Source organism: Dermacentor silvarum, chromosome 3, assembly GCF_013339745.2.
Source record: "Dermacentor silvarum isolate Dsil-2018 chromosome 3, BIME_Dsil_1.4, whole genome shotgun sequence".
NCBI classification, from domain to species: Eukaryota; Metazoa; Arthropoda; class Arachnida; order Ixodida; family Ixodidae; genus Dermacentor; species Dermacentor silvarum.
Genome location: NC_051156.1, coordinates 24,841,576 through 24,869,548, shown reverse-complemented (window position 1 = coordinate 24,869,548; position 27,973 = coordinate 24,841,576). Strand labels below are relative to the sequence as shown.

The following is a 27,973-nucleotide window of genomic DNA, read 5'->3' as shown; positions in this document are numbered from 1 at the left end:
TGAATCTTGTTAACAAACTTAAAATGTACGAAATCCATGGTAAACCACTGACATTGCTTGAAGGATATCTCCAAAAGAGAAGTCAGTCGGTGTCTGTAGATAATAAACTTTCACCCCTTTTGCCTATCAGTTGTGCTGTCCCACAAGAGAGCGTATTGGAACCTCTCTTGTTCAATGCAGATATCAATTATATTGTAAGTATAGATCCTTCGATCTATATATATATACGCCGATGATATCGCACTACTTCTTTCAGGCCCTAGCCTTAATGATTTAATGGTGAAATGTAGTGACCCACTAAATAAATTGTTGAGGTAGTCAAGGATGAATAAGTTAAAAATAAATCCTACGAAGTCCAAGGCTGTAATACTTTGCATAAGAAAAAAACCTCTAATACTGCACTCTTTGCTTCACTTTAAACAATAGAAATAGTTGGAAGTGCACAAGACTCTTGGAGTATATTTTTCTTGTTATTTAAACTGGGATGCCCACACACTGACCTTGTCTACAAGAAACTCTCTTCCGTCTGCAGGGCTCTGTCGCGATGTCGTGAAACTTTACCTTTGAAATGCAAATTACAAGTTTATTACGCATTTTTTTCTCACCTTAATTTCCGCAGTTTAGTATGGCCCACAACCACAATGACCAAAACAAACATAAGGTTCTCGTATTACAAAAGAAAATTGTTCCAATAATTGCGAATGTTGATAAAACAGCTACCTCCAAATATGCTTTTGAAGCACATAACATCGTCCGCATCAATCATTTCAACAGTTAAACCTGGATATAACGAAATTGACAAATTCCTGAAAAACTTCGTTATAAGGAGGATTTCGTTAAATGCAGGTTCGGCACGAAAATTCGAAAAATAAACGCTTACCGTATCTACTATCGCTCAAGATTTACTCCTAATACACTAAAGTTGCGATGAACAAAAAAGTCCCAGTTTCACCCGAAAGGCGAAGCATCGATTGCGACAGCGAATTAACAGACAGCTGTACGAAGTAAGGATAGTTCAATCAAACCTCGTTAATACATACCTGCTTGATGCGTAATTGCGGTTTAAACGTAGTTGCGAAGATTCCCCCACCCAGCCCCCATTGAACCCCATGTATTGGCTGACTGCTTAAGCCATAGTCACTCATTGCCCACCAAACGGTTAGTGCGTACTATTTTTCTTGTTTTACACGCACAGGAACAAAATCAGCAAAATCTCATGTGCGCAGACATTCAATTCTCGAGTTGCGACGCCCGGACGACAGTCGCCAGCAATAGTGAATTTACAACATGGCCACCATGATGTATTTCCTGCTCGTACAGCTGTTGCCGATTACCGCGCGCGCACAAAAGCATGGCCTTCGAGATAAGTTCCCGGTAATGCGGAGAAGCTGCCGATAGGGGTTGCAAATTTGCTGTCGCCATTAGAGTAGTAACCGCGCAGAAGCACATTGTATTGCAAAGCGCATTTGTGCCGTCACCGCGGACGTTGCTCCGTGTAAAGTCCAAACACGGCAACATTGTCGCCGGGTGCCGTAGGCTGTGTGTGCGAGTGAAAGCTTGCGGCAGTCAGCTGACTCAATCTCGCGCACGTGAAGGAGAAAGGGGGGTGGCGGAAACGCGCTTCTGCGCTAGGCACGGCGGGGCAGGCGAGAAAGGGGGGGGGGGGGGGGGGCGCTTACTTCGGCGACGACCGCTGTATCTTGAAAGCGATCTGCGATGTGTAAAAGTGTGCCCCCACACGGGCTTATTTTAAAGTGAACTGCAGACAAGGTCAATATCTTGTGTTTTTTCGTCGAAGCACTCATCCTTGGAATGTCACTCCAGTACTGGATGGGTGAACGCGTGTCGTTTCGCACAAGCGCGAGGCATCGGAAACGAAGAGCGAGCGTCACGATGACGTCGTAGCGTCGTATAATGTTACAGTAGAACCCCGCTGTTACGTTCCCGGGGGCTGCGTTTTCCCGGCTGTTACGTCGTTTGCGGCCGGTCCCGGCACAGCTCCCATAGAACCCAATGCATTGGTAACCCCGCTGTTGCGTCGCAAGAGCGAGCGACACGATGGCGTCGTAGTGTCGTATAGTGTCACCTAGTGTCAGGTTAGTAAAGTTAAGCGCAGAGACTTGCGCAGTAACCCGAGTGGCGCTGCCAGTGCGTTGAAAACAAAAAAATGTCTTTTTTTTTTTTGCTGTGGCAACATCAACAGGAAAAGGAGATTGCCGGCTTGGCGGGCTAGGCCAGCTGCAGCAACCGGCGATATCAGGTTGGAATGAAGGGAGGTGGAAAGGTCATGCCTGCGGCGGCAAGATTGCCAGGTCGAGGGATGCAGGCCCGCCTCGCGCACGCTCGCACGCAGTTGACGTGAATTTCAGTGTGCCAAGCGTGACGCCGTCGCTTCGCATTCCGTCGCGGCGGAGAAGGGGCTTCCGGTTGCGCGCAAAAATGAGAAAATTTTAGGGCGAAATCTCTAGGTTGTCTTCGGAGAAAATTCTTTATTTCGAGGGGTCTCCCGCTGCCACTTCGTTACGTAGAGATCTCAAATACGTGTGCTTCTATGGAGTAACGACGGGGAATAGAAAAACTTCGTTATATTCAGGAATTCGTTATATGGAGGTTCGTTATAAGCAGGATTAACTGTATAACTTTAAGTTGTTACAAAAAATTTTATTCTGCTCTGGCATCCTTGGACAGGCGTCGTGCTAACCTACACACACAAACTAATAATACAGGGAGAATAGCAAATTTTCACAATAATTATAAATTACAAAGGTTGTCTTTTAACCTGCCCATGTTCTAAACACGTATAAACATAGAGTCATCATCATCATCATCATGTCTATTCATGTCCACTGCAGGACGAAGGCCTCTCCCCGTGATCTCCACTTACCCCTGTCTTGCGCTAGATGATTCCAACTAGCGCCTGCAAGTTTCCTAACTTCATCACCCCACCTAGTCTTCTGCCATCCTCGACTGCGCTTCCCTTCTCTTGGTATCCGTTCTGTGACTCTAATGGTCCACCGGTTATCCATCCTACGCATTACATGGCCTGCCCAGCTCTATTTCTTCTGCTTAATGTCAACTAGAATATCGGCTATCCCCGTTTGTTCTCTAGTCCACATCTCTCTCTTCCTGTCTCTTAACGTTAGAGCTAACATTTTTCGTTCCATCGCTCTTTTTGCGGTCCTTAACTTGTTCTCGAGCTTCTTTGTTAACCTCCAAGTTTCTGCCCCATATGTTAGCACCGGTAGAATGCAATGATTGTACACTTTTCTTTTCAATGACAGTGGAAAGCTCCCAGTCAGGATTTGGCAATGCCTGTCGTATGCACTCCAACCTCTTCTGTAAATTCTGTATGCACTCCAACCTCCAATTCTTCTGTAAATTTCTTTCTCATGATCAGGGTTCTCTGTGAGTAATTGACCTAGATAAATGTACTCCTTTACAGACTCTAGAGACTGACTGGCGATCCTGAATTCTTGTTCCCTTGCGAGGCTATTGAACATTATTTTTGTCTCCTGCATATTAATCTTCAACGCCACTCTTACACTGTCTCGGTTAAGGTCCTCAATCAGTTGCTGTAATTCGTCCCCATTGTTGCTGAATAGGGCAATGTCATGTGCAAACCGAAGGTTGCTGAGACATTCACCGTTGATTCTCACTCTTAAGCCTTCCCAGTCTAAGAGCTTGAATACTTCTTCTAAGCATGCAGTGAACAGCATTGGAGAGATTGTGTCTCCTTGCTTGGACCACTTTCTTGATAGGTAACTTTCTACTTTTCTTGTGGAGAACCAAAGTTGCTGTGCAATCCTCGTAGATATTTGCCAAGATATTCACGTATACCTCCTGTACTCCTTGATTATGCAATGCCTCGATGACTGCTGGTATCTCTACTGAATCAAATGCTTTTTCATAATCTATGAAAGTTATATAGAGAGGTTGATTGTACTCCGCAGATTTGTCTATTACCTGATTTATGACATGGATAGGATCCATCGTAGAATATCCCTTCCTGAAGCCAGCCTTTTTCTCTTGGTTGGCTGAAGTCAAGTGTTGCCCTAATTCTATTGGAAATTATCGCGGTGAATTTTTTATACAATACCGAAAGCAAGCTAATGGGCCTATAATTCTTCAATTCTTTAACGTCTCCCTTCTTATGAATGAGTATAATGTTGGCGTTCTTCCAGCTTTCTGGTACATTTGAAGTCGTGAGGCGTAGCATATAAGGGGCCGCAAGCTTTTCAAGCATGATATCTCCTCCATCTTTTATTAAATCGCGTGTTATTCCATCTTCTCCAGCAGCTTTTCCCCTGGTCATGTCTTTCAAGGCCCTTCTAACTTCATCGCTAGTTATAGAAGGGGCCTCTGTATCCTGTTCATGACTACTTCGAATGAAAGCAGCTTGGCTGCTCTGGGAACTGTACAGGTCAGTATAGAATTCTTCTGCTGCTTTTACTATGTCATCGAAATTGCTGATGATATTACCCTGCTTATCTTTAAGTGCATACATTTTGCCTTGTCCTATGCCTAGTTTTCTGCTCACTGATTTCACGCTGCGTCCATTTTTTACTGCTTCTTCAATCTTTTCCACGTTATGATTTCGAATATCCCTTACTTTCTCCTTGTTGATCAGTTTCAACAGTTCAGTGAATTCTATCTAGGTCCTTTGTACCTTGGGAGAGCTTACCTACTGGTTGCCTTGGTGCCTTACCTCCCACTTCAATAGCTGCTTCTGAGATCAGACTAGTTACGGTTTCATTCATTACTTGTATGTTATCTTTATCTTCCTGTTCTAAAGCTGCATATTTGTGTGCGAGCGCCAGCCTGAATTGGTCTGCTTTTACCCTTACTGCGTCTAGGTTGGCCTGTTTCTTCTTGACTAATTTAATCTTTCTTGAAATTGAGAGAAATCCTAGACCTCACTAACATATGGTCACTGCACTTTACCCTACCTAACACTTCTATACATCTTGTACTATGCGGGGATTGGCAGAGAGTATGCAATCAATTTCATTCCTTGTTTTTCCTTTAGGGCTTTTCCAGGTCCACTTCCTGTTGCTGCACTTCCTGAAGAAGATATTCATTATTCGGAGCCTATTCCTTTCCTCGAATTCTACCAACATATCTCCTCTAGTGTTCCTAGAACCGATGCCGTAGTTGCCAATTACTTGTTCACCAGCCTACTTTTTCCCTACTTTTGCATTGAAGTCTCCCATGACTTCAATGCAAAAGTAGGGAAAAAGTAGGCTGGTCAACAAGTAATTGGCAACTACGGCATCGGTACTGCGTTTTCACCTTTCTCATTGCTAATTCAACATCTTCATAAAACTCTTCTATTTCTTCATCGTCGTGACTGCTGGTTGGGGCTTCACTACCTTCACTACCTCCGATTTCGCTTTATTACGACGACTGCTATCCTCTCATTAATGCTGTAGAATTCATCAATGTTACCCGCTATGTCCTTATGGATTAGGAATCCTACTCCAAATTCTCTCTTATCTGGAGGACCTCTGTAGCAGAGGACGTGGCCGTTAGTCAGCACTTCTTCTTTCTAGGGTTTTACGTGCCAAAACCAGTTCTGATTATGAGGCATGCCGTAGTGGAGGGCTCCGGATTAATTTTGACCACCTGGGGTTCTTTAACCTGCACTACAACGCAAGTACACGGGCGTGTTTACCTGCAACTCAGCAGAGGGTGCTAAGAATCTCTGAGTTCGGACAGGCCGCCACTGGAAACTGACCCTGGCAATGTTTAACACGCGCACCCTATCGAGTGAGGCTAGCTTAGCAGGGCTATTTGAAGAATTATCAGGTATTGCCTGGGATAGTATTGGCCTTAGTGAGGGCCAAAAATATTTTTCACATTTTGTTTTAAAATGAGCAGAAGCCGATGGCAATTCACCGTCGCCTTCAAGAAAAAGGTGATTTGAGTACGCGGAAGCCCACGGCAACCCGCCAGGTTGCCGTGGGCTTCGTATCGTGCGACCATCGACCCACGTGTTTGTCAGCACCTTATCATCACGGCACGGAGCAGCATTTAAATAAATACTGTCACCATTGTGCAACCGGCTGAGTCGCATTTGTTTAAAGGTAAAGGTGTCTTTCGGTACTTTTGCCATTGAAAAAGATTTCTTTCATTCTTTAGAATCCGCCTTTTGCATGTCCCGAGTACGCATGCGCTGTACCCTAGCGGCGAGTGCCGAAAACGTTTTGTACGGCGTCGTTGTTCGTGCAGCTGACGACGCATGCGTATGCAGCGTAGCCGTCGAGCACGCGAACTCTTTATTGTCGGCACTGTGGCGGTCGATGACGCGGTATTTGCGCCGTATTTCGGTAGAAACTTCAGCTGTTCACAGTGATGTTCGGTTAACGTCCGGTACATAACAATATTGCCGACACGACACCGATGTCGGTCAGAAGTCAACCTCACGCCGGCGCCAACGCTCGGCCGGCTGTAGTTGTGATACTGTGCCAGTGGGACATCTATATTGTCGTACAAGTATATGACGAAGAAGGGACCGACGACGCGACCGACGACAGCGAGTGATCGTAGTGTGATAAGCTTTCGTGCCGATGACGCCGACAAAACCAGTGTGCTGATCGCCGTGCGAGTTGCCGCCGAGTGACAACGTCGCACCGACAACGTGAATATCGCCGCAAATGCGCTCGTGTATGTATTTATTGACGCTCAAATTGAGTCGAAACGTACTTCCGACGCTGATATGCACAATTTCCAGCCATTTACAGCCCTACACATCAAGTTTCAGGTGGTGTCGATCTCGTTCAGGCAGCTTCATTATAGGGCTAACACAGCCTACGAGTTCGTCCGCTACCGGCGGGCCTGAAATATAGGATAAGCAAGTACGATGAAGGAAACTGCTTTTATAGTTCGGTACAGACCTTACCGACTTGAAGTGAACCACTCTTAGCATAGTACGATGCACACATGAGTAGGAAGCGGCGACACGGCGCAGTGCTAATACCGCGCTACAGGCACCGTTCTTGAACGAAGGCTGTCGGTCGCAGTCGCTGGCGCTTCCATGAAAGGAGTGAAACTACGGAGAGTGTATTTTTGTGCTGCCAGATTTAGTAGTTACCGAAAATACAGTTTGCCTCTTATGCTAAACAGGCAACCAGTGATCAATGGCCCTTTCGATACTGCATCGTAAGCAACAACACCGCTCGTTTCCACGCGAGTACGGTGGGCATCGGCATTTTCGCGTGCCAGTGTGCGGCTATAGGTGGTCGTTGTCGCCGTTTTCGATGTGCCCGGGATGTTCATGCCTTCTCGTCTCCATGTGATCGCTTCTGATAAGTGCATGATAAGTGTTCATATATGCTTTGAACATTTCCTCATTATTTCGTGTTAACAGTGCACGGTTTCTACTGTACTTGAAGCGAACAGCGAGCGACCGAAAAATTACTTGTTCTCGCAGGTGTTTGTGCCTCTGGTGCGAGGTGTGGTGGAGCGTATGCGGAGCTGCTCCCTCCAATCGGAGCTGTTCCGTGCCCCCCTGGCTGCTCTGGTGGAGCTCACGCAGCTGCGCCGTAACGGATGGCCCATCTGCCAGTTGGTATGGGTGGCACTGATTTAACTCACTTTCCACACTAGTCGTGCTGGTGTTGGCCATCCGATTTAGCAAATTGTTTGTCTCGGTCACTAGGCCAGTTGGTACAGTGCAAAAGGTGTTGCTCTCTCCTTTATTTGCATCTTTAGTGCTGCTTTTTCACCATGCCACTGAGAAACATTAGCGAAAGAAATTCTGGTTAACTTTCATGAATGAGCAGGCTTAACTGTGGGCAGTTGTTCTGAAAGGCCCTGAAAGTTAGCTTTCAGAATCTCAAGGTAAATTTTAAAGCTTTTCAACTATACGGTGAACCATTGTTAATTCAAACTCTGACGTCTCAAAATATATATTTATTTTTCACTGCGGTGTCAATCCATGTGTTTCAACAGGGTAATGTGGCTTGTACTTGCTTGACACTTGGCGGCCAGACGCCGTGCTCGTTGCTTTTCTTTGCCCCTCCTTTCTGTCTATCGCCCCTTGTGTGTAAGTCTTTTTTTTTTTCCCCTCTCATTTAGGACGCGTCTCAATGGGGTCGCAGCATATTAATCGTGACATTTAGCAAGACCATCGATGCTTTTGAGCAGGTGCAATCAGTCTAAGGGCTTTGCCCAAAAAAGCCAGCATGCGAGCCCTCAGTGTTATACAGTCAGCCCTCAATATAAGGAACCTCGATTTAACGAAATTCTCGATGTAATGTACTATTTTCATTTCCCAATCTTAGTTCCGTTGTATTAACGAAACCTCGAATTAACGAAATTCACGATATAACAAAGTTTTGGGTGTAAGTATAACTTCTTTATATCGACTGTAGCAAGATTGTGGCTTTATAAGGACTTCATGCTCACACAACAGCATGAAGCGAGCATCCTTACAAAGCCGCAGTCTTGCTCGCATGATGGCTTCTAAGGGCTGCATCACTCGTGGGCACTTGCCCAAGGTGTGACCATTGCTCTCTTCCACAGCTCATTTTCGGTTTTCCAAATCAACTTCTCCTTAAGTCATTGTGCTGCAGGAAGTAATGGCGTCACTTTGTTAAATCATTGATTTCAAATATTGCATCAAACTCAATCGTCTTGACTCGGTGCGAAACAACAACGGGCGGTGGCATGACTAGCATCATTGTCCGCGGATGCCAACATGTCCGGTGCCGATGCACGTGAAAGGGACCGAGAATATTACTTATGGCATTTTGGAAAGGCTAGATGTGGCCTGTGTGCAGCCAGTGGGTTTCTACTTTCGTGATTTAGCTTATCTCGAAACTCTGCTCATCTCAAAATTTTTTTCGGTTTTTACAGCTTCGAGTTAGCAAAGCTTTAGTGTATGTTTTGCAGATTGTACTGCACAGTTAGGCCATGCCTCTGTCATGCTACCTGATGAGCGAATTTAATTCTCGAGCAAAAAAGTAATGTCACAGCATGGGAAGGAGCTGTCGGTGCCTTGCAACAGGGTGACTGCACAGTTTTAGGCATTGAACTGGGCACACCAGTACTGCGTGTGGAGGATTTGATGATGATGGTCTGTGCAGATGGTGGACGACCCCCTGTGGCTGCCAACGCCCATCACGGCCAGTGGAGGCCGCGAGCTGAGCAGGCTCTCGCTGCTTGGGCCCTTCTTGGCCCTGTCACCTTTTGCAGAGGATGAGGTGAGCATGGCGTGCTGCATCGCGGCCACCTTCTACCACATTACAGTGCAGTCGCACTTGTTGTATGTTCCCTGGGACGCAATATTTCGCACCATCAGGGTCATAAACTCAGTCTTTACAAACCAGTTGAACCCAAAGTTTTCAGCGCTCATCCTGCTGTGTTTGTTTTCGATTCCTGTCCTCGTCTTTCTCGCGCTGCTTTAAGTTATATCCAAATTTTACGAGACAGCGAAATACTTGGCAAGGCATGTGATAGCTAAAAATAGTAACAGTGCATGGGATAGCAAGAGCAATAAAGTGCAGGCCACTACGAGGCGCGAATAACAGAGGCCTATGCTGACCAGCTGTCTCGCTTTGTATGTGTTAGCATCATGCAAGTGTTTCTAGAAGTGCCTTTTGTGGTATGCAGCCTAGCCTGGTGCGTGCTTACTATGAGGACCGGGACCCAGAGCACATTCAGCTGGCCCACCAGACGCTGCAGGCCAAACTGGAGGCAGCCAGGGTGCGTGTACATAAAGAATATGAAATAATATGAATAGAGCAACAGACCCTTGTGAAGTCCTTAGAAGTCATCAGTGAGGTTCCTTTGCAGGGCTCACTCCTGCACCAATTGGGCCATTTTGGTACAAACGCAAATTTCTTTGCGAAACTGAGCCATTTTGATACAACCCCAAATTCCTTTGCCAAACTGCTCCAAACACAGACAATTGACCGAAATTGCGCCACACTGCACCAGAGCGGCTTTGGCATGTGTGTTCCGGCAGTGGCAGCGAACATGGAGCGTATTCGTTCTCCGAAAAAAAGTGCAGCCGTTCACATTCCGCACACTGCGCGACGGCGCTTCCCATACAGTTTCTCGGTAATTTTCACACTTATAACACTGGACATTTTGGCACTTCCGGCAAGTGGCCACTCCCGGACTCTTGGCCGTTGTCACTGCTGTTGGAACGACCACGGCTGCTGTATTTAGATTGTACTTGAATATGGTTCAGTGGGCTGAGCGGCGTGGCGCTTCCTATAGCTGAGGCGCAAAACAACGAAAAGTAGCCGAGTTCGCTGTGAGCGAACTAGATATTAGGGAGGCGCGTGCTTCAGCAGGTTGAGTGGGTGGGCATCTCTGTCCCCAGGGTCGGTAAATGTAAAACTATGTCAATCAGTTTTTATTCCCATATGGGTGAGGCCTGAGCCATCACGAAGGGCTAATGGTGGATTTGGAATAAAATGTCGGGAGTTTACCCAATAGGCGAAGCATCGATTGCGATAGCAAATTACTGTACAGCTATACGAAGTAAGGATAGTGGTTTTATTGGCCATATAAACTTGTAAACATTCGCTTACTAACTAAATTAACAAGCGTCACGCGCGCAGGCAGACATGAACACATCTCGCTCGATGATCACAGAAACTTGCTGTCAAAACGCTGGAGTTAGGAAGCGCGGCAGCAGCAGCGAGCGAGTCGACCTTCGTCCATGCTCTCGCTTCAACGCGAACTAAGCAGTGAAAACACAGCGTACACAAAGCCATTAGCACTCGCACACTGTCCGCATCGCTGATCACTTTCAAGATAGCATACGCGGCAGCCGTGCGCAGCTGCCACCAGAGAGGTAGCCCCCCTTTCACACCACCCCTGCCCCCGATGTCTTGCCTGCAATGGGGGATGGCACACTGCCTCCCCGCTTTCCTCCCTTACATGTGCGAGATTGAGCCGCCATCGTCGGCTCACCTTTGCACACTTTTACTCGCTCATGCAGCATACTGCGCGCGGCGACGATGTTATTGCCCCTAGACTTTATACGGAACATCATGGCGACAACGACGGCAGAAATGCGCCTAGAGTGTCCATATAGTTGCTATCACAATAAAAACAGATTGGTATAGTTTTACGGTATGCCAGCCCAGGGTCGATTGCGGCTTTCTCGGTCTGCAGTGACATATGGCAACCCAGAAATTGTTACCACATCGATTCGATGGCATAATTGAAAACATTTTCCGCTATCATCATGAGTGTCAGTGCTTCGATCATAGTGCCACCGATGTTTTCGGCTTTGCAGGAGAGCATTGCTATGCTGCCGCTCAGCTATAGCGTATTCTAGTACGCTATAGCTACAAAGCGCGCTTCTACTACGCACTTCTTGTTGGTTTATTTTGCGTTTTGCCTTGGTTTCGAAGTGCACGGAAATATTGCATTATTTCACCAAAGTTCTGATTGGCCTGGTTCAAACTGCTTCAAAATGAAATTTTGTCTGCTCCAAATTGCTTGAAAAGGAAATTTTACTTGCTCCAAAAATTGCTCCAAAAATTGCTCCAGAGGGAATTTGGGCACCCCTGGGCCGCTCCTCTTTGACACGTCAAGAATATGCCACAGCAGGTGCAAGCCGTGTTGGGTGGTTGTAGGCGCAGCTTCATGTGGCGATGCGCACCCTGTTGCTGTCGAGCCGCGAGGCGGTGCTCACCTGGTTGGGGGCGGTGCTCAAGGCCAACGAGCGGCGCTGCCAGCTCCAGGTGGAGCCCCGACAGGTGGCCTCGGATGGATTCATGCTCAACCTGGCCGCTGTGCTCCAGCTGCTCGCACTCCGGGTACAGCCGGACAAGGTAAGCTGCTGCTCACACTACAATGTTGAGCAGAGTTGCTTCGCTCTTCTTTTATCTATTTTGTCAATGCTGTATGAGAAATCCTCCCAATATTTGAAGTGCATAGTGGCAGCAGAAAGTTGCCAGTCCTCTTTATAAGGCTGTGATGAGTTTTTGTGTTTAAGTATTTTATTTTATTTACACTCGAACCTCATTAGAACCAAGTTGGAAGGAAAGACTTTGTTACAGTAAAACCTTGTTTATATGTACCCACTTAATAAGTAATTCTGGTTTAAATATAGTCACGATGAATCACCAACCCTATCACCATTGAACTTATTAATTGAACTGCATGGCTGGCCACTTAAGCAGTAGTTACTTAAAGCATGCCAAATGGTTAGGGCATAGTATTTACTTCAGTTGGCAGAAACAAGGCCGGAATCGGGGATATGTTATGCGTACAAACCATGGGTAGTGAAATTATGGCACACAGGCTTTTCACGGACAGCAGTCCCCACTGGCAGTGATGCCAAAACATGGTGACCGGAACGTGTTTCCTGCTCCCATAGCTTCTGCCTCTTGCACATCATTCGTGACAATGACGTGGAAGTGGGTAATGGTTCTTCCGTCTTCGATGTGGCATTTGTGTTTGCCGTCATGAGGGTGTTCCCAGAGAAGTAGGGGCCTGAAAGAGAAACTAGCTTGCGGCCTGCTCGCACATAAAACTTGTCTTCGTGTGTTTCAGTGAGAATTAAGATGTAGTTCTTTTCTCGCCGGTAAGTCTATACAGTAGAACCCCGCTGATGCGTTTTTCACGGGACCACAAAAAACAAACAAACATTAGAGCCGGGAAACAAAAGAGCCGAGACACTGGAAAAATTTTTAAATGAGAGCAGGGTGGTGATCGGCACAGGTTTTTTTTTTTCAGTGCTTGCGCTTGAAAAAATCATGAAGCATTGCCTGGTGCATTTTCTCACTCCCCAGCAGCACAAGGCATTTTTCAAGAACCTGTAGTGTCGTGTAACTCCCAACATCGTCACTTGAGCTCACATATCTTCTGAATAAATTTAGTGCCGCTACGGCCGGACAAGGAGGTTGGCTCTGACATCTGCTCCCTCTCCTCCTCAACTTCGTCTTCACTGCTGCGCACATCGGCACACTCGGCCATAATTTCGTCGACAGATAAAACCTCGGAGGTGACAAGGGCGTCATCGATAGAAACGTAATCACTGTACACGATTCCGTCGCAAACAGTTTGCATCACTGTGTCGAGTTCATCGCAGTCGGAGAAGGCTTCATCTCCAACAGCTTCTGCTGTGCCGTATGCACGCACACCAAAACACTTTGTGAAGCAGTGTTGAACTGTACTTGCAATGACAGTGCCCCATGCCGAAGCTAAATAGTGCATTGCATCTAAGATTGTGATGCCTGTCGGCTGCTTGCCATGTTTCCACAAACGACGTAGCAGCCAGGAAAACGCAGCAGCCAGGAACGTAACAGCCAGGAACGTAACAGCGAGGTTTCTATCGTAGTGGCTCATCTGCCTTTGTCTGTTAACTTGTATATCGCTTAGTGCATACCTGATCCACGTTCCCCACCAACTATGTATTAACAGGGTTTTACTGTATAAGTAAGATCTCATTAATTCGGATATCCCCCCTTTCCCCCTTTCCGAACAAAAGCATCGCCTTGATGCTAAAAAATAGGCGTAAGAAAAAAAAGAAGACAGGCAAGGCAAAAGTACACAAAGACGTCACGCCGGCACAGTCACTGAACGATGAAGCAAGCTCACGAAGATAAATGAAAAGCAGAAACAAAGGGAGTGAGAGAAAAACGTAAAGAAAGTTACGGACGCGCAATGTACGGCGTCATGCGCACAACATGAACTATGTCCGAGCTCGGTTGTCTTTGTGTCCTACTCCGTGTGTGCAATGTTGTGTGCAATGTTGTGTCCGGGGCAACTTTGTAGTTTACGTCACTGACACGGCAGAGCACTTTATATGGACCGAAATACCGGCTCAGCAGCTTTTCACAGAGGCCACAACGGCGACGGGGGTCCGTGCTCAAACTTGGTCCTCGGGGTTCTAAGACACTCCCTGTGGCGGATGTTGTAGCGTCGTGGGTCTGTCTGCTGCTGCTGGCCAATGTGTAGCCGCGCGAGCTGCCGAGCTTCCTCGGCACGCTCTGCAAATTCCTCGGCGTCAGTTGTCAATGGGTCAGCGTCTTGACACGGCAACTGTAGAGAAGGCGAAAGGGCGTGAAGCGCGTCGTCTCTTGCATGGCGGTGTTATATGCGAAGGTCACGTAAGGCACGATCCGATCCCATGTTTTGTGTTGGACATCGATGTACATTGCGAGCATGTCTGTGACTGTCTTATTTAGTCGCTCGGTAAGTCCGTTGGTCTATGGATGATACGCGGTCGTCTTGCGATGCCTGGTGTTGCTTAATTCAAAAACTTTGTCCATAAGCTGTTCTGTGAATGCTGACCCTCTGTCTGTTATTGCAGTGGAGGGAGCACCGTGACGCAAGATAATAATTGCACTACCTCTGAGGCCGTTGCTCGTGGGATCGGCTGTTTCTCAGCATAGCGTGTTAAATAATCAGTCGCGACGATCACCCATTTGTTGCCGTCGGCAGACAGAGGAAACGGTCCGAGAATGTCCATGCCGACTTGGTCGAAAGGCGTGTGAGGTGCTTCAGTTGACTGAAGTAAGCTAAACGATGACACCATCCGGCTTAATGGAAGGTGTCTTGCGGCGCTGGCATTCACGACAGCCTTTAACGTACTGTTTGACGCTTGTTGAAAGCCTGGGCCAATAGTACATTTCGCTTACTCTAGCGAGTGTTCCTGAAAAGCCTAAACGACCAGATGTCGGTTTGTCATGGCAGGCGAAGAGGACGTCGTCTTGCATGTCCCTTGGAACCACCAGGAGGTAAGCACGGCTGGTCGAACGGGCATTCTTCTTATACAGCACGCTGTCTCGCAGACGGAAGGATGTCAACGAGCGGGATAGATGGCGTGGTATGGCTGTGCCGCCCTCTAAATGATCGATGATCGGTCGAATCTCAGTATCGTCATGCTGCCGTCTGCTCAAGTTCGACGAACTAATGGCGCCCAGGAAGCCGTCACCGTCCTCTATTTCCTGACTGACAGCATCAATGGGTGCGTGGGGCAGCGTGTCAGTGTCTTCATGGCCAGACGTATAAACGATGGTGATGTCAAATTCCTGTAGCCGCAAGCTCCACCGCACCAGTCGTCCTGAAGGGTTGCGCATGCTTGCCAACCAACAGAGGGCATGGTGGTCAGTCACTTCTTTGAAGGGACAACCATAGAGATAGGGGTAGAGAGATAAGGGCGAAACTTCGTGATCGCCCAGACGACCGCAAGACACTCTTTTTCTGTAGTAGAGTAGTTGGTTCGCCTCGGCACGGGACAGCGAGCGGCTAGCATAAGCTATTACTCTTTCAATGCCGTCTTGACGTTGGGCGAGCACTGCACCAAGGCCGATGTTACTGGCGTCAGTACGCACCTCGGTGTCAGCCTCTTCGTCGAAATGTGCCAGGACGGGTGCTGACTGCGTGCATTGTCGTAGTTCAGCGAACGCTGCCTGTTGTTCATTGGTATAGGCAAATGGCGTGTCATCCCTGGTAAGGCGAGTCAGGGGATCCGCTATATTCGAGAAGTTGTCAATGAAGAGGCGATAATACAGACACAAGCCCAAAAAGCGTCGGATGGCCGTCTTGTTGGCAGGAGGAGGAAAAGCTGCTACAGCGGCAAGCTTTTCGGGATTGGGTCGAACTCCTTTGGCACTTACGACGTGTCCGAGAAACTTGAGCTCTTCATAACTGAAGTGGCACTTCTCTGGTTTAAGCGTGAGATCAGCCAATCGGCGTGCTTCTAGCACATGCCGCAGGCGATGAATATGTTGCTCAAATGTTTCCGAAAAGACATCTGCAAGATACACAAGGCAAGTCTGCCACTTCAATCCAGTGAAGACAGTATCCATCATTCGCTGGAACGTTGCAGGGGCTGAACACAAACCGAAAGGGAGCACTCAAAATTCGTAAATGCCGTCAGGAGTCAGAAAGGCAGTTTTCTCGCAGTCTCGTTCGTCTACCTCGATCTGCCAGTATCAACTTTTCAAATCGAGTGACGAAAAATACTGGGCACGCCGCAGTCTATCTAACAAGTCGTTATACGTGGCAGTGGGTGCACATCCATTTTAGTTACGTTGTTAAGCTTCCAGTAGTCGACGCAAAAGCGTAGCGTTCCATCTTTCTTTTTCACAAGAATGACCGGAGACCACGATAAGCTGTTGGAAGGTTCGATCACGCTGTCTTCAAGCATCTATTGTACTTGTGTACGAATCGCTTCGCGTTCTTTTGCCGACACGCGGTAGCGCTGCTGGCATATCGGGTGTGCATCGTTGCATGTGATGATCCTGTGCCTTGTAACTGAAGTCTGGCATACCTTAGACGAGCTTGCGAAGCATGCCCTGAATTCAAGCAAGAGCTCGTACAGTGCTGCCTGTTTGTCGTTAGATAACTCTGAATTAATGTCGACGTTGCCCAGTGACTTGTCAGCCATCCTCACTGGTTCAGGGGTAAAACATTCAGCAACGTGTTGTATTTCTTCGGCAAACGCTATCCAAGTACCGCGGAGGAGGTGTCGATGCTCGTTACTAAAATTGGTGACTATTATTTTATTTATTTATTGAGTACTGCTAGCCTGAATTCCAGGCCTTAAGCAGGAGTGAGTTATAGTTTTCGTTACAAATGTACCCGAACAACAAAAGGGCGCACATACAAGCAAACGGAACTGAGGAAATGCGATTGGTGTGTCAAGTACGGCACTGAATGCAGTTAAACCTGGATATAACGAAATTGACAAATTCCCGAAAAACTTCGTTATAAAGAGGATTTCGTTATATGCAGGTTCGGCACGAAAATTCGAAAAATAAACGTTTACCGTATTTACTCGATTCTAACGCGCCCTGAATTGTAACGCGCACCCGTTTTCCGTTTTCGTCGAAGCACTCATCCTCGGAATGTTACACCAGGTACCGGATGCGTGGACGCGTGTCGTTTCGGACAAGCGCGAGGCATCGGAAACGAAGAGCGAGCGTCACGATGGCGTCGTAGCGTCGTATTGTGTTACAGTAGAACCTCGCTGTTACGTTCCCGGGGGCTGCGTTTTCTCGGCTGTTACGTCGTTACGTTACGTCGTAGCTCCCATACAACTCAATGCATTGGTAACCCCGCTGTTGCATCGCAACTGTGGGACCGTTCCCGTATCATACGTAGCGAACTGCCACCCCGCGCCGGCCCGAGCGGCCATTTTGACTTTTCATGTCGCTTGGCTTGGTGGCTTGACGATGGCATTGGCCGCCCAAAGTGCCGGGGGCGACTACTATGACGTATTTTCGGTTTCCGCCAGCAAAAGTATGGCCCTTGAGATCCGTATTTGCTATATAAAGATGGTGTCCATGACGCGTTGTGGCCCTAAAATTGGTTTTGGCTCATAGATATTCCGTACATAAGGGTACGGCCACGCTAGCGGCAAAAAACGCGCGCGTCATGCAGCGAGCGGAAAGTTGCCTGCGTGTCAGCGCCTTGCCGCGAGGCCACCGTGGCACGCGCGTCTCGCCGCGAGGCAGCGCGATAAGATCTCCCGCGCTCTCCGAACGGGCGAGCAACACCGCGAGCGCTCTCGCACCGGCGGCGTTCCGGTTGTGATGGCTCCGTGACGTCACCCTCGTCGCTCTTGATTGGTTCTTCATCTCGCGGCACGCATTTGCCGCAGAACCCATTTCGCGCGGCACGCCGCAAGACCCCTGATTCCTGCCGCGCGTTACGGGCGTTTTTGCTGCGTGTTTCTGCCGCTAGCGTGGCCGTACCCTAAAGACGAAGGGCGATAACGCAGTCGCCGCGCTCCGTATGCTGTATGTGCGAGTGAAAACGTGCGAGGGGAGCCGACGACCGCGTCTAAATCTCGCGCGCGCAAGAAAAGCAGGGACGAAGCGCGCCTTCTTCCGGTGCGCTCAAGGCACCGGTGAGGGAGCGAGGGGGGAGGGATAGCGGGCCGGCGCGCGGTCGCGCAGACCGTATCTTGAAAGCGATCTGGGTTGGGGCAGTCTAGCAGTGTAGGTGCATCGGCGGCTCGTAGCTTTCTCCGTGCTGTGTGTTCTCGGCGCTCAGTTTGCGTTGAAGCGATAGGCAACAGAACGAAGGTCACTTCGCTTGCTTCTCCAGTGGCGCTTCCACCCGCCGCCAGCGTTTGACAGCGCGTGTCCGCGTTAATCGAGTCTGATGTGCCCCAGCGTGTACCAGCGCGTCGGCAACATCAGCTGGAAAAGGTGAGAGTGCCGACTTGGCGGGCTAGGCCAGCTGCAGCAAGCGGCAGGATCAGATTTGAATGAAGGGAGGGGGAAAGGTCACGCCCGCGGCGGCACGATCGCCGGGTCGAGGGATGCAGGGCCGCCTCGCACACGTGCGCTCGCTTTGCATTCCATCGCGTCGGAGAAGGTGCTTCCGGTTGCTGCTCGCGCAAAAATGAAAAAATTTGGGGCGAAATCTCTAGGTGGTCGGAGGGGGAAATTCGTTATATCGAGGGGGTCTCCCGCTGCCACTTCGTTACGTAGAGGTCTAAAATACATGTGCTTCTATGGAGTAACGGCGGGGAATCGAAAAACTTCGTTATATCCAGGAATTCGTTATATGAAGGTTCGTTATAAGCAGGTTTAACTGTACAATAATAACATTTTGGATGGCATAGTTCACATGTGAACATGTGTGGGGACGCATTAGACAGAGCGTTGTTCAACACTTGACAATATGAAAAAAAAGTATTTGGTTACATGCGTTCGACATGTCAACGTGGTGCGTAGTATCAAGAAAACATGACTGGAAAAAACATCAAATAAAGAAGAGCAAGAGATAAGTGCGATGCTTTCATGGAACGTTCTAGGCCATTGACGATAAAACACTATCATTTCACATTTTCAAGTGCGGCAGTGAAGGCGGCAACAAAAGAACTCTCGATTACTTCTCTGGGCAAACTATTTCAATCGCGGATGGTATGGGGGAAGAAAGAATTCATGTAAGTGTTAGTTTTGCAAGAAATTTCGCTAACTTTTTTGAGTGGAAAGAACGAGTGGGATGCTGTGTAAGAGGTTTCAAGTACGTGCTTTTGTCGATTCCAAGGTTATCATGGTATATCATGTAGAATGTCTTTAGCCTTTCGCGATAGCGAAAGGCTAACGACATTCTAGCTAAAGAATCTAAGTAGATCTAAGCATATCTAAGTAGCTAAAGACTAGCTACTTAGATCGGCCATCACGAAGCTGTAGCACACTCCTGGCCGCATAAACACCTTGCGTCAGTAGAGGCGCTAAGTTACTTTCTGCGACCACTCCACCTTCGCACATCACTTCGACTAGTACACTGGCTCGTGGAGGAAGCGTGACACTTTCGGCAGAAACACGAAGCGTGTCGTCACGTCGTTTGTCGTCGTTTGTGTCGATTGCTTGGTCGGCTGAGAAGGTGACTACACCTCCCCGTAAGTCAATAACAGCGCCTTATTCCTGCAGGAAGTCAACTCCGAGAATGACGTCGCGAGAGCATTCGCGTAGGAGAAGGCAACTCGCCACGAATGTCGATCCTCGAATCCGAACTCTTGTCGTGCAGCTTCCCAGTGGAGTAACGACGTGACCGCCAGCCGTACGAATCTGCGAGGCATGCCAAGGGGTAATTACTTTCTTCAGAAACGTCGCCATCTTCCCGCTCCGGTATCCACTAAAGCGCTAACCGCGTAACCGTCGATCACCACCGGTATGTCGAGCGAAAGCCGGTCATTCCGTTCAGCTGCAGTTGATGTCGGACCAGTACCCTTCGTTACTCGCATCGATCGGAGGTCTTCAGCGCGTTGACTGCCAGTGTCCTCGCCACTAAAGGTCGCTGTACAGTAAAACCCCGGTGATACGAACCCGGCTGGTACGAATTTCGGTGTGATACGAATTCGTAACATTCCCCGGCTGAAATACATTGCTCACAATACGAAAAAAATCGGCTGTTCCGAACGTGTTGCCGCGCCGCTACGGATCATACGAACGCGTGAGCAACAGCGGCGGTGGCCGAGCCAGCGGGGCCACCGGCACAGACAAGCCGGCACAGCGGGATCTGGGCGGGATCCATAGTCGCCAAGCAACCGACTACGTCACGCGGCTGCGCAATCTCTCATCGGTCCCCACGTCGAGCGGACCGGACCACATCACAGCCTAGCCGATGCTTAGCGAGAAATTAGACGAGGACCAATGTTGCAACGATGACCGCGGCGCAGCCCCGACGGCAAAAACGCTCGATTCCTGCACTCGACTTGCTCAGGCGTTCAGTGGCGTGCGAAAACATTCCCAAGATCACGTGCGCGCACTTATACGCCTTTCAGAAGGCGATCGTTGACGATTTCGACAAGAAGAAAACGTCCCGTTGATACGTTTTTTAAGGGACCGCGAAAGAAAAAGAGAGAGAAAAAAAGCCGCAGTTTCGCCCGAAAGGTGAAGCAACCGAAACGCAGCAGCAGCAGTAGCGAGCTCATTGACCTTTGCGCTGTCTCCCGCTTCAACGCGAACTAAACGTCGAAGGCATACGAAGCTACTGGCACTAGGCGCTCTTTGTCAACATTGCAGATCATTTTGACGATAAGGTCCGTGCGGGCGCGGGTGCGTCGTATCTGCAACGTGCCGGTCGCTTGTTGCAACTTAAACCGCGCACAGCAGCGCGCCAAATCACGTGGCAGCGCCTCCGACCGGCATTGCTCCGACACCGCCAGAGAGCAAAAGCTTAGGCGAGACCTTCAACGCCGCGCGGAGTAAAAAAAGAAAGAAAAAAATAAAACGCGGCGTCACGCCAAGGTCGCCGTTTCTGCGTGGCGCTGGAACACGCGTGTACGTGCCGACGTCCTGGCCATCGCTGCGGCTACAGCACAGAGGGAAGCAACGGCGGAGGCCCAGTTCGGCCAACGCTTTAACGGCAGAAACCGAAACTTCAGGGAGCGGGCTAAGCGGCGCCGGGCCGGCGGGAGCGGCGGACGCGCACGGAGACAGTCGGAAGGGGGCTACGAGAGTGTTGAGAGGAAGGTCGAGGGGAGCCACCGAAGCGACAGAGTCCAAATCCGCTTCCCTGCCGCCCTCCTCCCTCACCTGCGACGGTCCCCGTGCGTGCCCGTCGCCGTGTTGCCTCTTCACAACCACAACCTCGCTCTCTCGCCGTGCCTGCGCCGCCCGCTCCCTGAAGTTTCGTTTTCTGCCGTTATCGCGAAGCGAGCGCGGGCAGTTTCGTGGCCCTCGCTCGATAAGTGCTTGCTCGCCGCGATATTTCACGAATTGCTCCGTTCGTACGTCGTGCTATGGTGCACAAATATTTCAAAAATAAGTCCTTTTAATTCGAACAAATTTTTGGGCCCCTGTGAGTTCGAATTATCGAGATTCGACTATACATGGAAGTCAATAGGATTTAGGTCGGGACCGCGAAAACGCGACGTAGCAGCCGGGAAAACGCAGCAGCGAGGAAGGTATCAATGCTATTCCACTATTAGAAATCTTTTCTGGTAAAAATAAATTCATTTTTCTTGATATTGTGTATGTTTTGATGATACAAATTTCGGGTGATACGAATATTTCACGCGACCCCGCGAGATTCGTATCACTGAGGTTTTACTGTAGTTAGTTTTCCCGGCGGGGACTTGGTGACCGTCCGCTCGAATACCGCTGGGGGACGATGGTGAAAATCGCCTTGGCGACGGCGAGTGCGACTACCACCCGGTATGTGGTGGCATGCGTTGCTGAGCCGGATAATCTTCAATGTCCCGAGGTCGTTGGCCCAGTTGGGCCACGCAACCCGAGGCGTCGGTATGGGCACTGGTGGTACAAATGGTCTGCCTTACCACAGTGGAAGCACAGAGGACAGCGATCCGCAGTGCGCCAAATGTCTGACTTCCGAGGGGACATGCGTTGATCGTCGGCGTAATGTACCGGTTGCTTTTGCAGAAGCACAACCGGAGAAGCGGCATGGGGTGAAGGCGCGCGTCATTCCTCGATGTACGGCACCGGTTGGGCTGGTGGGAGAGCAACCGCATGAGCGGCCTGAACAACCAGCGGCGGGGACAAAGCAGGCTGTCTCAAGACTTCTGCGTAGGTCACACTGTGGTTTACAGAACTTGCAGGCGCAGTGTTAGCAAAAGGAACGATGGACCGGAGTGCTTGGTGCACTCTTATAACACTCGCTATGGAGCTCACCGTGGCTTGTCGGGTGCCATAAACCTTCAGTATCTTTTTGCGGACAACGGTGTGGATGGGGTCTCGAAGGCTGTCATTGTGGCTTCCGATGGCTGTGGACATGTCCGTAGTCGCGTTCACTTGCCGCTCATAAAAGTTAGAGCGCTGCTGAAGCATCTTCTCCATACTGACAGCCTCAGATAGAAATTCGGCAACAGTCTTCGGAGGATTGCGCACCAGACCAGCGAAAAGCTGCTCCTTCACCCCTCGCATCAAGTGACGCAACTTCTTGTCCTCGGTCATTCCAGGGTCTGCTCGTCTGAAGAGGCGCGTCATATCTTCGACGATCACGGTAACTCTTTTGTTGGGAAGCTGGACTCTGGCCTGGATTGCTCATTCAGAATAGTAAAAAACCAGTCAAAAGACGAAGGACAGAGAAGAGACGTGGCACACACGATGACTGGACTAACAACAGTCGTCGTGTGTGCCACGTCTCTTCTCTGTCCTTCGTCTTTTGACTGGTTTTTTACTATTCATTATGTACCAACTGACCCAGACTGCTACTCTACTGCTCATTCGGCTCATTCGCGGCGATCAGGACTGGCGTAGGTGTTTAGTAGATGACAGTGGAACTCGCGCCACGACATCATTTGCTCCTCACGGTTTTGAAACCATGTACGCGTGCCGTCCTCCAGGCAAAAGTAGACATTCCTACATTTAGTCGTGTCGTCCCATTCATTGTATTCGGCGACACGCTCGAAGTCGGTCATCCAGTCTTCGACGTCTTCGAAAACGTCCCGATGGGACGACTTCGGCACCAGTACATTCTGAAGTGTGTACCGGTTCGTCATTGCACGTTCCATATGGTTGGGGTAGTCTGAAGCGCTGCAGTGTCTTCAGGAGGCAGTCCCCGTATCCTGCGGCTGGTCCGATGGACGGGAGTAGTGACTAACACGGGACTGGTGCTTCCGCTCTCAGGAGGTGTCTGCGGCATGAGTGAGAAGTACCGAGCACCTCCACCACTTTTCCACGTGCCTTCAAAGGGGGCTGACAACGTTTATTGGGAGCAGCTGGGCTCTGGAGAAAACGGCGGCGAGAACGAACTATCGAGCGGGGCGGTTAGCACGCGCACTTCTTCCTTCTTGTGCCTCTGCGCTTGCATGTGACAGTATCTAGAAACAAGGGTCGAGATTTGTGTAGAGCCTGAAAGTGTAAAAAATATGCAGTCAATTAGTCAGTACAGAGAAGTGCTCGCTCTGTGTTAACATGAATGACATAAATCCCCCCAGAAAGAAACCTATTTATTCAGGGTCTTTAAACTGACAAGTTTATGCCGATGGTGTGGTTACGACTTGTTCACTATTTTAGGGGTACACCGTGTCATGGATGTGCTTTATAAAAGATTTAAGTCAGCTTAACGCTTGTACTGGCAAAAACCATCCCAGCAATGAAGCAGGGCTGAACGTGAGCGCCACTGCGCTCGAAATGGACATCCGGGTAAGCTCGGCAGTGCTGAGAAATTGCACGGTTTCAAACGCGACGCACTATGTCTTTAGAAGGTCGAGCAAGTGCCATCTGGAATGTCTACTCGCTTTTGCATTGTTTATTAGATGGAACACAGCACACGCTCCGAGGCAGTGATGCTCGTCAAAGATGCAGCTCCCGCACTAGCAAGCGCATGCCAATCGAGCCCGGCCATTCTCGTGGCTCTCGCATACATAGTTGCCTTGTGGTCACCAAAGAGGTGCTGCTCCAGCTTCTAGGAGAGGAGGTGAAGAGACGCAGTTGGCACAACTTTAGTTTTTTTCCAGGGGCTTTACTCCCACCGGCTCCACTAGGCGCAAATTTCACTCTCGCAGGCATGGCGAGGCCACAAGCGCAACCTTGATGCTATGACCACCGCAACCCTGATGCTATTGGCATTCTAGATTTCTCCGCACGCAGCAGTAGCAGGCGAGCCTTTCAATGTTCTGTGCTCGCACCTTCTGCGGATACACGGCCTATCGAAATTTTGCAGGAGCAGCTCTCCTATCTGGTTTTTTCAGCTAGAGAATCAGTTTTACATCAGCAAAGTGACTTACAAGCACTTAAGCTATCTCCACACAACTCGCGAGCTGCCAGATGGTCTTCTTTCACACCTCCCATTTTTACCAGGCCCGAGCATCTACGAGAACCTGCGGGGAGCGAATGCTTCGTCTGCCTCTCACTCCAACAGGTCACCAAAACTCAAGACCTCTAAAACTAAATGCGTGGGAAGACAGCTTACATGATGCCACGCCGTCTCGGTGTGTCCACTCTTTGCACACGCGGCAGATTGCCTCTAAAGCAGGGTGCGTGGCTGTGTATGCGCTCGACCGTGCTTAGACATGTGCAGCCATGGACGAGATGCGCCAACTTACACCCTGCTCTTCCCCCATGTCCACTTGCACGCACTTGATTGCATTACCACGAGCTCACTCCCCTCCCCCTCTTTCTCTTTGCACGCGCGGGAAGGCGAAGCAACCAGCTTTCTTGTCTCACCCTTGCATACTTTCACTCGCACCTAAAGCACACAATGCGGGGGTCGCGATAGGATTTTATCGCACTTGTACTTTATATGGAACATGATGCGGCTCCACTTGGGCGGTCGCTCTTATTGCGCAGTGCATGATTTAAGAGGTGCGTGTGCAAACAGCCCCTTCTAATTCGATCATCGAAGTGTCACTTTGGTCGTCAGCAGATTACAGAGCTGGGCCACCTCGACGACGCTTCCGGTATTCAACCAGAGCCGGAGAAAATTCGGGCTGTCACGTCTTTTCCTGTACCTTGTGGGGTCTCACACGTGCTCTTGGGACAAAGGAAAGACAACACACTAGTGAAAACAATCAAAAGGGCATTTATATCACCTTTCATACACTAATACACGCTAGCCGAATTACTACCCATAGAACATTCACATGGGCACGTGACAAATTGAGGAAGTCCAACTCACCGCGGCCGTATAGCGAGCGAATATGTTCGCCCCCATGCTATGACACCATCGCTTAGACGTTCCCGTGTATGGACACGCGAACAGTGGCGCGTTCGAACGATCTGTGTTCGTCCATACCGGTGTCCTGCTCCTAGCCTCGCAAGACAGCGCACGCACGAAGCGTCCGTGCGTGCTGCTTGCTGACCCCAATGCCAAAGAGGAAGCCCCTTGTCCCTTTTGCCCCCAAGTAACCCCGCCGTTAGGTGGCGTTAGTAGCGCAACACTCGCACATCTCTCGTAACATCTACGCCGACCGCCGCCGGTCCTTAGCTAAGCTGGGAGGCCGGATTACAGGAGATGCGAGCCATGTGGGAAAAACAACATCAGGGGACGCGTAAGAGTCTCGCATCCCCACAACCTCAGTTTGTCAAAGACATCCCAAGTTTTGTACGACTCTGCTCCTACTTCCGATGGTTCATTAAAGACTTTAACACTTACTGATCTTCTAAAGAAGGGACGTGCCGTTTACGTGGGGTCCCACTCAAACTGCCGCGTTTGCCCACCTGACCAACATAGTCACCACGCCACCTATACTGGCCCACTGTGACCTGTCCTCTCCTACAGAGGTCGTGCCGATTCCAGTGGTCACGGTATCGGAGCCATCTTAACCCAACGCCAACAGGGACGTGATCATGTTATCGCCTACGCTAGCCGCCTCCTTACAGCAGCGGAGCGCAACTATTCGATTACAGATTGTGAATGCACGTATCTCGTCTGGGCTGTTTCCAAATTTCGACCGTACTTGTATGGCACACACTTCTCTGTAATCACGGACCACCATGCGTTCTGCTGGCTTTCCTCACTCAAGGATCCTACTGGTCGGCTTGGTCGCGGAGGTCTGCAGCTGCAAGAATATTCCTATGCAGTAGTATACAAGTTGGGAGCCTACATCAACACGCAGACTGTTTATCACACTATCCAGTGGACGAACCACCCGCCGACCCTGACACCGATGCCGATGCTTGCGCTTTTTTCCGTTTATCAGCTGCTACACGTCGCTGGCAAGCAACGCCGTGATGCCACCTTGCTGCCATCATTGATCGCTTGGAATCTTCACCTTCTGATTCGTCCGTTCACTTGTTTGTTCTCTGGGATGGTGTACTATACCGCCCCGAAGGTCCTGTCCTGCCCTACTCTTCGTCATTCCGTCAGCTGTTCTCCAAGAACTTCACGATTTACCAATGGCAGGTCACGTCGGCGTCTCCCGCACCTACGACCGGATTCGCCGATGCTTCTTTTGGCCAGGCCTTGCCCGCTCCGTCCGGAAATATGTTGCGGCGGGTGAGAAGATTGGTATAAGATTTTATTTCCCACCCTGTAACAGCCCGAAAAGAGCTCACAGTATGTAGAAATAAATAAATTAATAAAATGCCAGCGCCGAAAAACATCATTGAAGCTCCCTGCTGGGTGCCTCCAACCGCTTGACATTCCTTCGGAGCCGTTCTTTCGCGTTGGCTTGGACTTACTTGGCCCTCTATCAACGTCTGGCAACAAGTGGGTCGCTGTGGCTATGCAATCATGCGCTATGCCATCACCAAAGCGCTTCCAACAAGCTGCGCCACAGATGTCGCCGATTTTCTTTTACGCAATGGGATTCTGCAGCATGGAGCTCCACACCAATGGCTTACTGACTGTGGTGGGACATTCCTTTCTAAAGTCATCGCCAACATCCTGCAGTCCTGCTCAACCAGGCACAATCTGACTACGTCTTACCATCCACAGACTAATACTCTCACGGAGCGTTTGTATCGAAACATGTGCTTGCAAAGTATGTCTCGTCCAACCTTACTGACGGTGCTGTCGGAGATGCTGATACATGCATCTTGCGTGTTTCTTGTGGCCCTGATGAAGAAGACGAACTGCTCCTTGCTCTCGAGCTGTCGGCTAAACTGGCCAGCGCTGCAGTTGTCTCTTGTAAATATATATTGTAAATAGTCTCCAGTGCTTAAACCTTCGTTCACCTAACAATATGTTTGTAACCTTGTCAAAAGTTACACAAGCTGTATTAGCGGCTGCCTTTGCAAGGACGCTAAGTTCGAAATAAACTCGGGCCGTCTTTGATTGAAAAGAGAGTACTTTGTCACAAAGCATGGATGACTCTTCGGTCGTCTTGAGGCAAAATGTTCTTGGTGTTGTGGCAGGCAGCATGTGCTCACCTATTCTCCACATCGATGTCAAGAGGCTCTGAAATAGCTCTCAGCCCTTGGCTGACCAGCATACAGTTGAACCCTGCAATAACAAAATTGGTGGGGATATCGAAAAATTTCCCTCTCGTGAGAATTTCGTTATTGCGGAATCATCATCAGCAGCAGCACAAATAAAAAAATGCTCAGCAAAACGAAAACTAAATGCCAAAATTCAGAACAACAATCGTTATTCAGTTTCCTTGTCATGTTAACAACACCTCAGCACTGCGAACTAATACTCCGAAGCCTGGGGATTCTTTGATTTCCCTATATCATTCGTGGCCGAAACAGTAGGCTAGCAGATGACAAGGCGTAGAGAGCGGACGCCACACGGCGCATGGGTTCGGAAAACCGGAGACGGCGCCCGAGAAAAAATAAAGAAAAAAAGAAAAACGCTGCCAAGAACTTTTTTCAATTTATTGCAGAGACGACGATGCATCATGTTTTGCAAGCGCATGCTCCGCCCAGAAAAGTGTCGCCTAGCAACGGAGGCGCATCTCTTCTTTCTTTAACCTTACTTTCCGCGGACGCTTCTTTCATTTGCGCTTCTTTCTGCGGCCGTTACTAACTACATGCGCGGAGAAATGTAACCTACGTACTAGCAGGGATACGCCGTGGGCGTGCTACATGGTCACACTTTGCACTTTCCGGACGGTGTCGTTTTTGCGCACTTGCGTTTTGGCATAGTTCAAGTGTCCGCCTCGAGCAATAGAGTTACGTTGTCCACGACA

At 49.4% G+C, this 27,973-nt stretch overlaps 1 protein-coding gene across 3 annotated transcripts in view; it reads left to right on the top strand.

Moving 5' to 3' along the window:
* Positions 1-27,973, top strand: part of LOC119445387 (ubiquitin conjugation factor E4 B) — a 441,801-nt gene that overhangs the window by 233,011 nt on the left and 180,817 nt on the right. For all 3 annotated transcript variants that reach the window (XM_049664500.1, XM_037709694.2, XM_049664499.1), the window contains exons 8-11: positions 7,430-7,567; positions 9,087-9,203; positions 9,613-9,705; positions 11,598-11,795. In XM_049664500.1, coding sequence (XP_049520457.1) covers positions 7,430-7,567; positions 9,087-9,203; positions 9,613-9,705; positions 11,598-11,795 — 546 coding nt within the window. The remainder of the gene's footprint in view (positions 1-7,429; positions 7,568-9,086; positions 9,204-9,612; positions 9,706-11,597; positions 11,796-27,973) is intronic.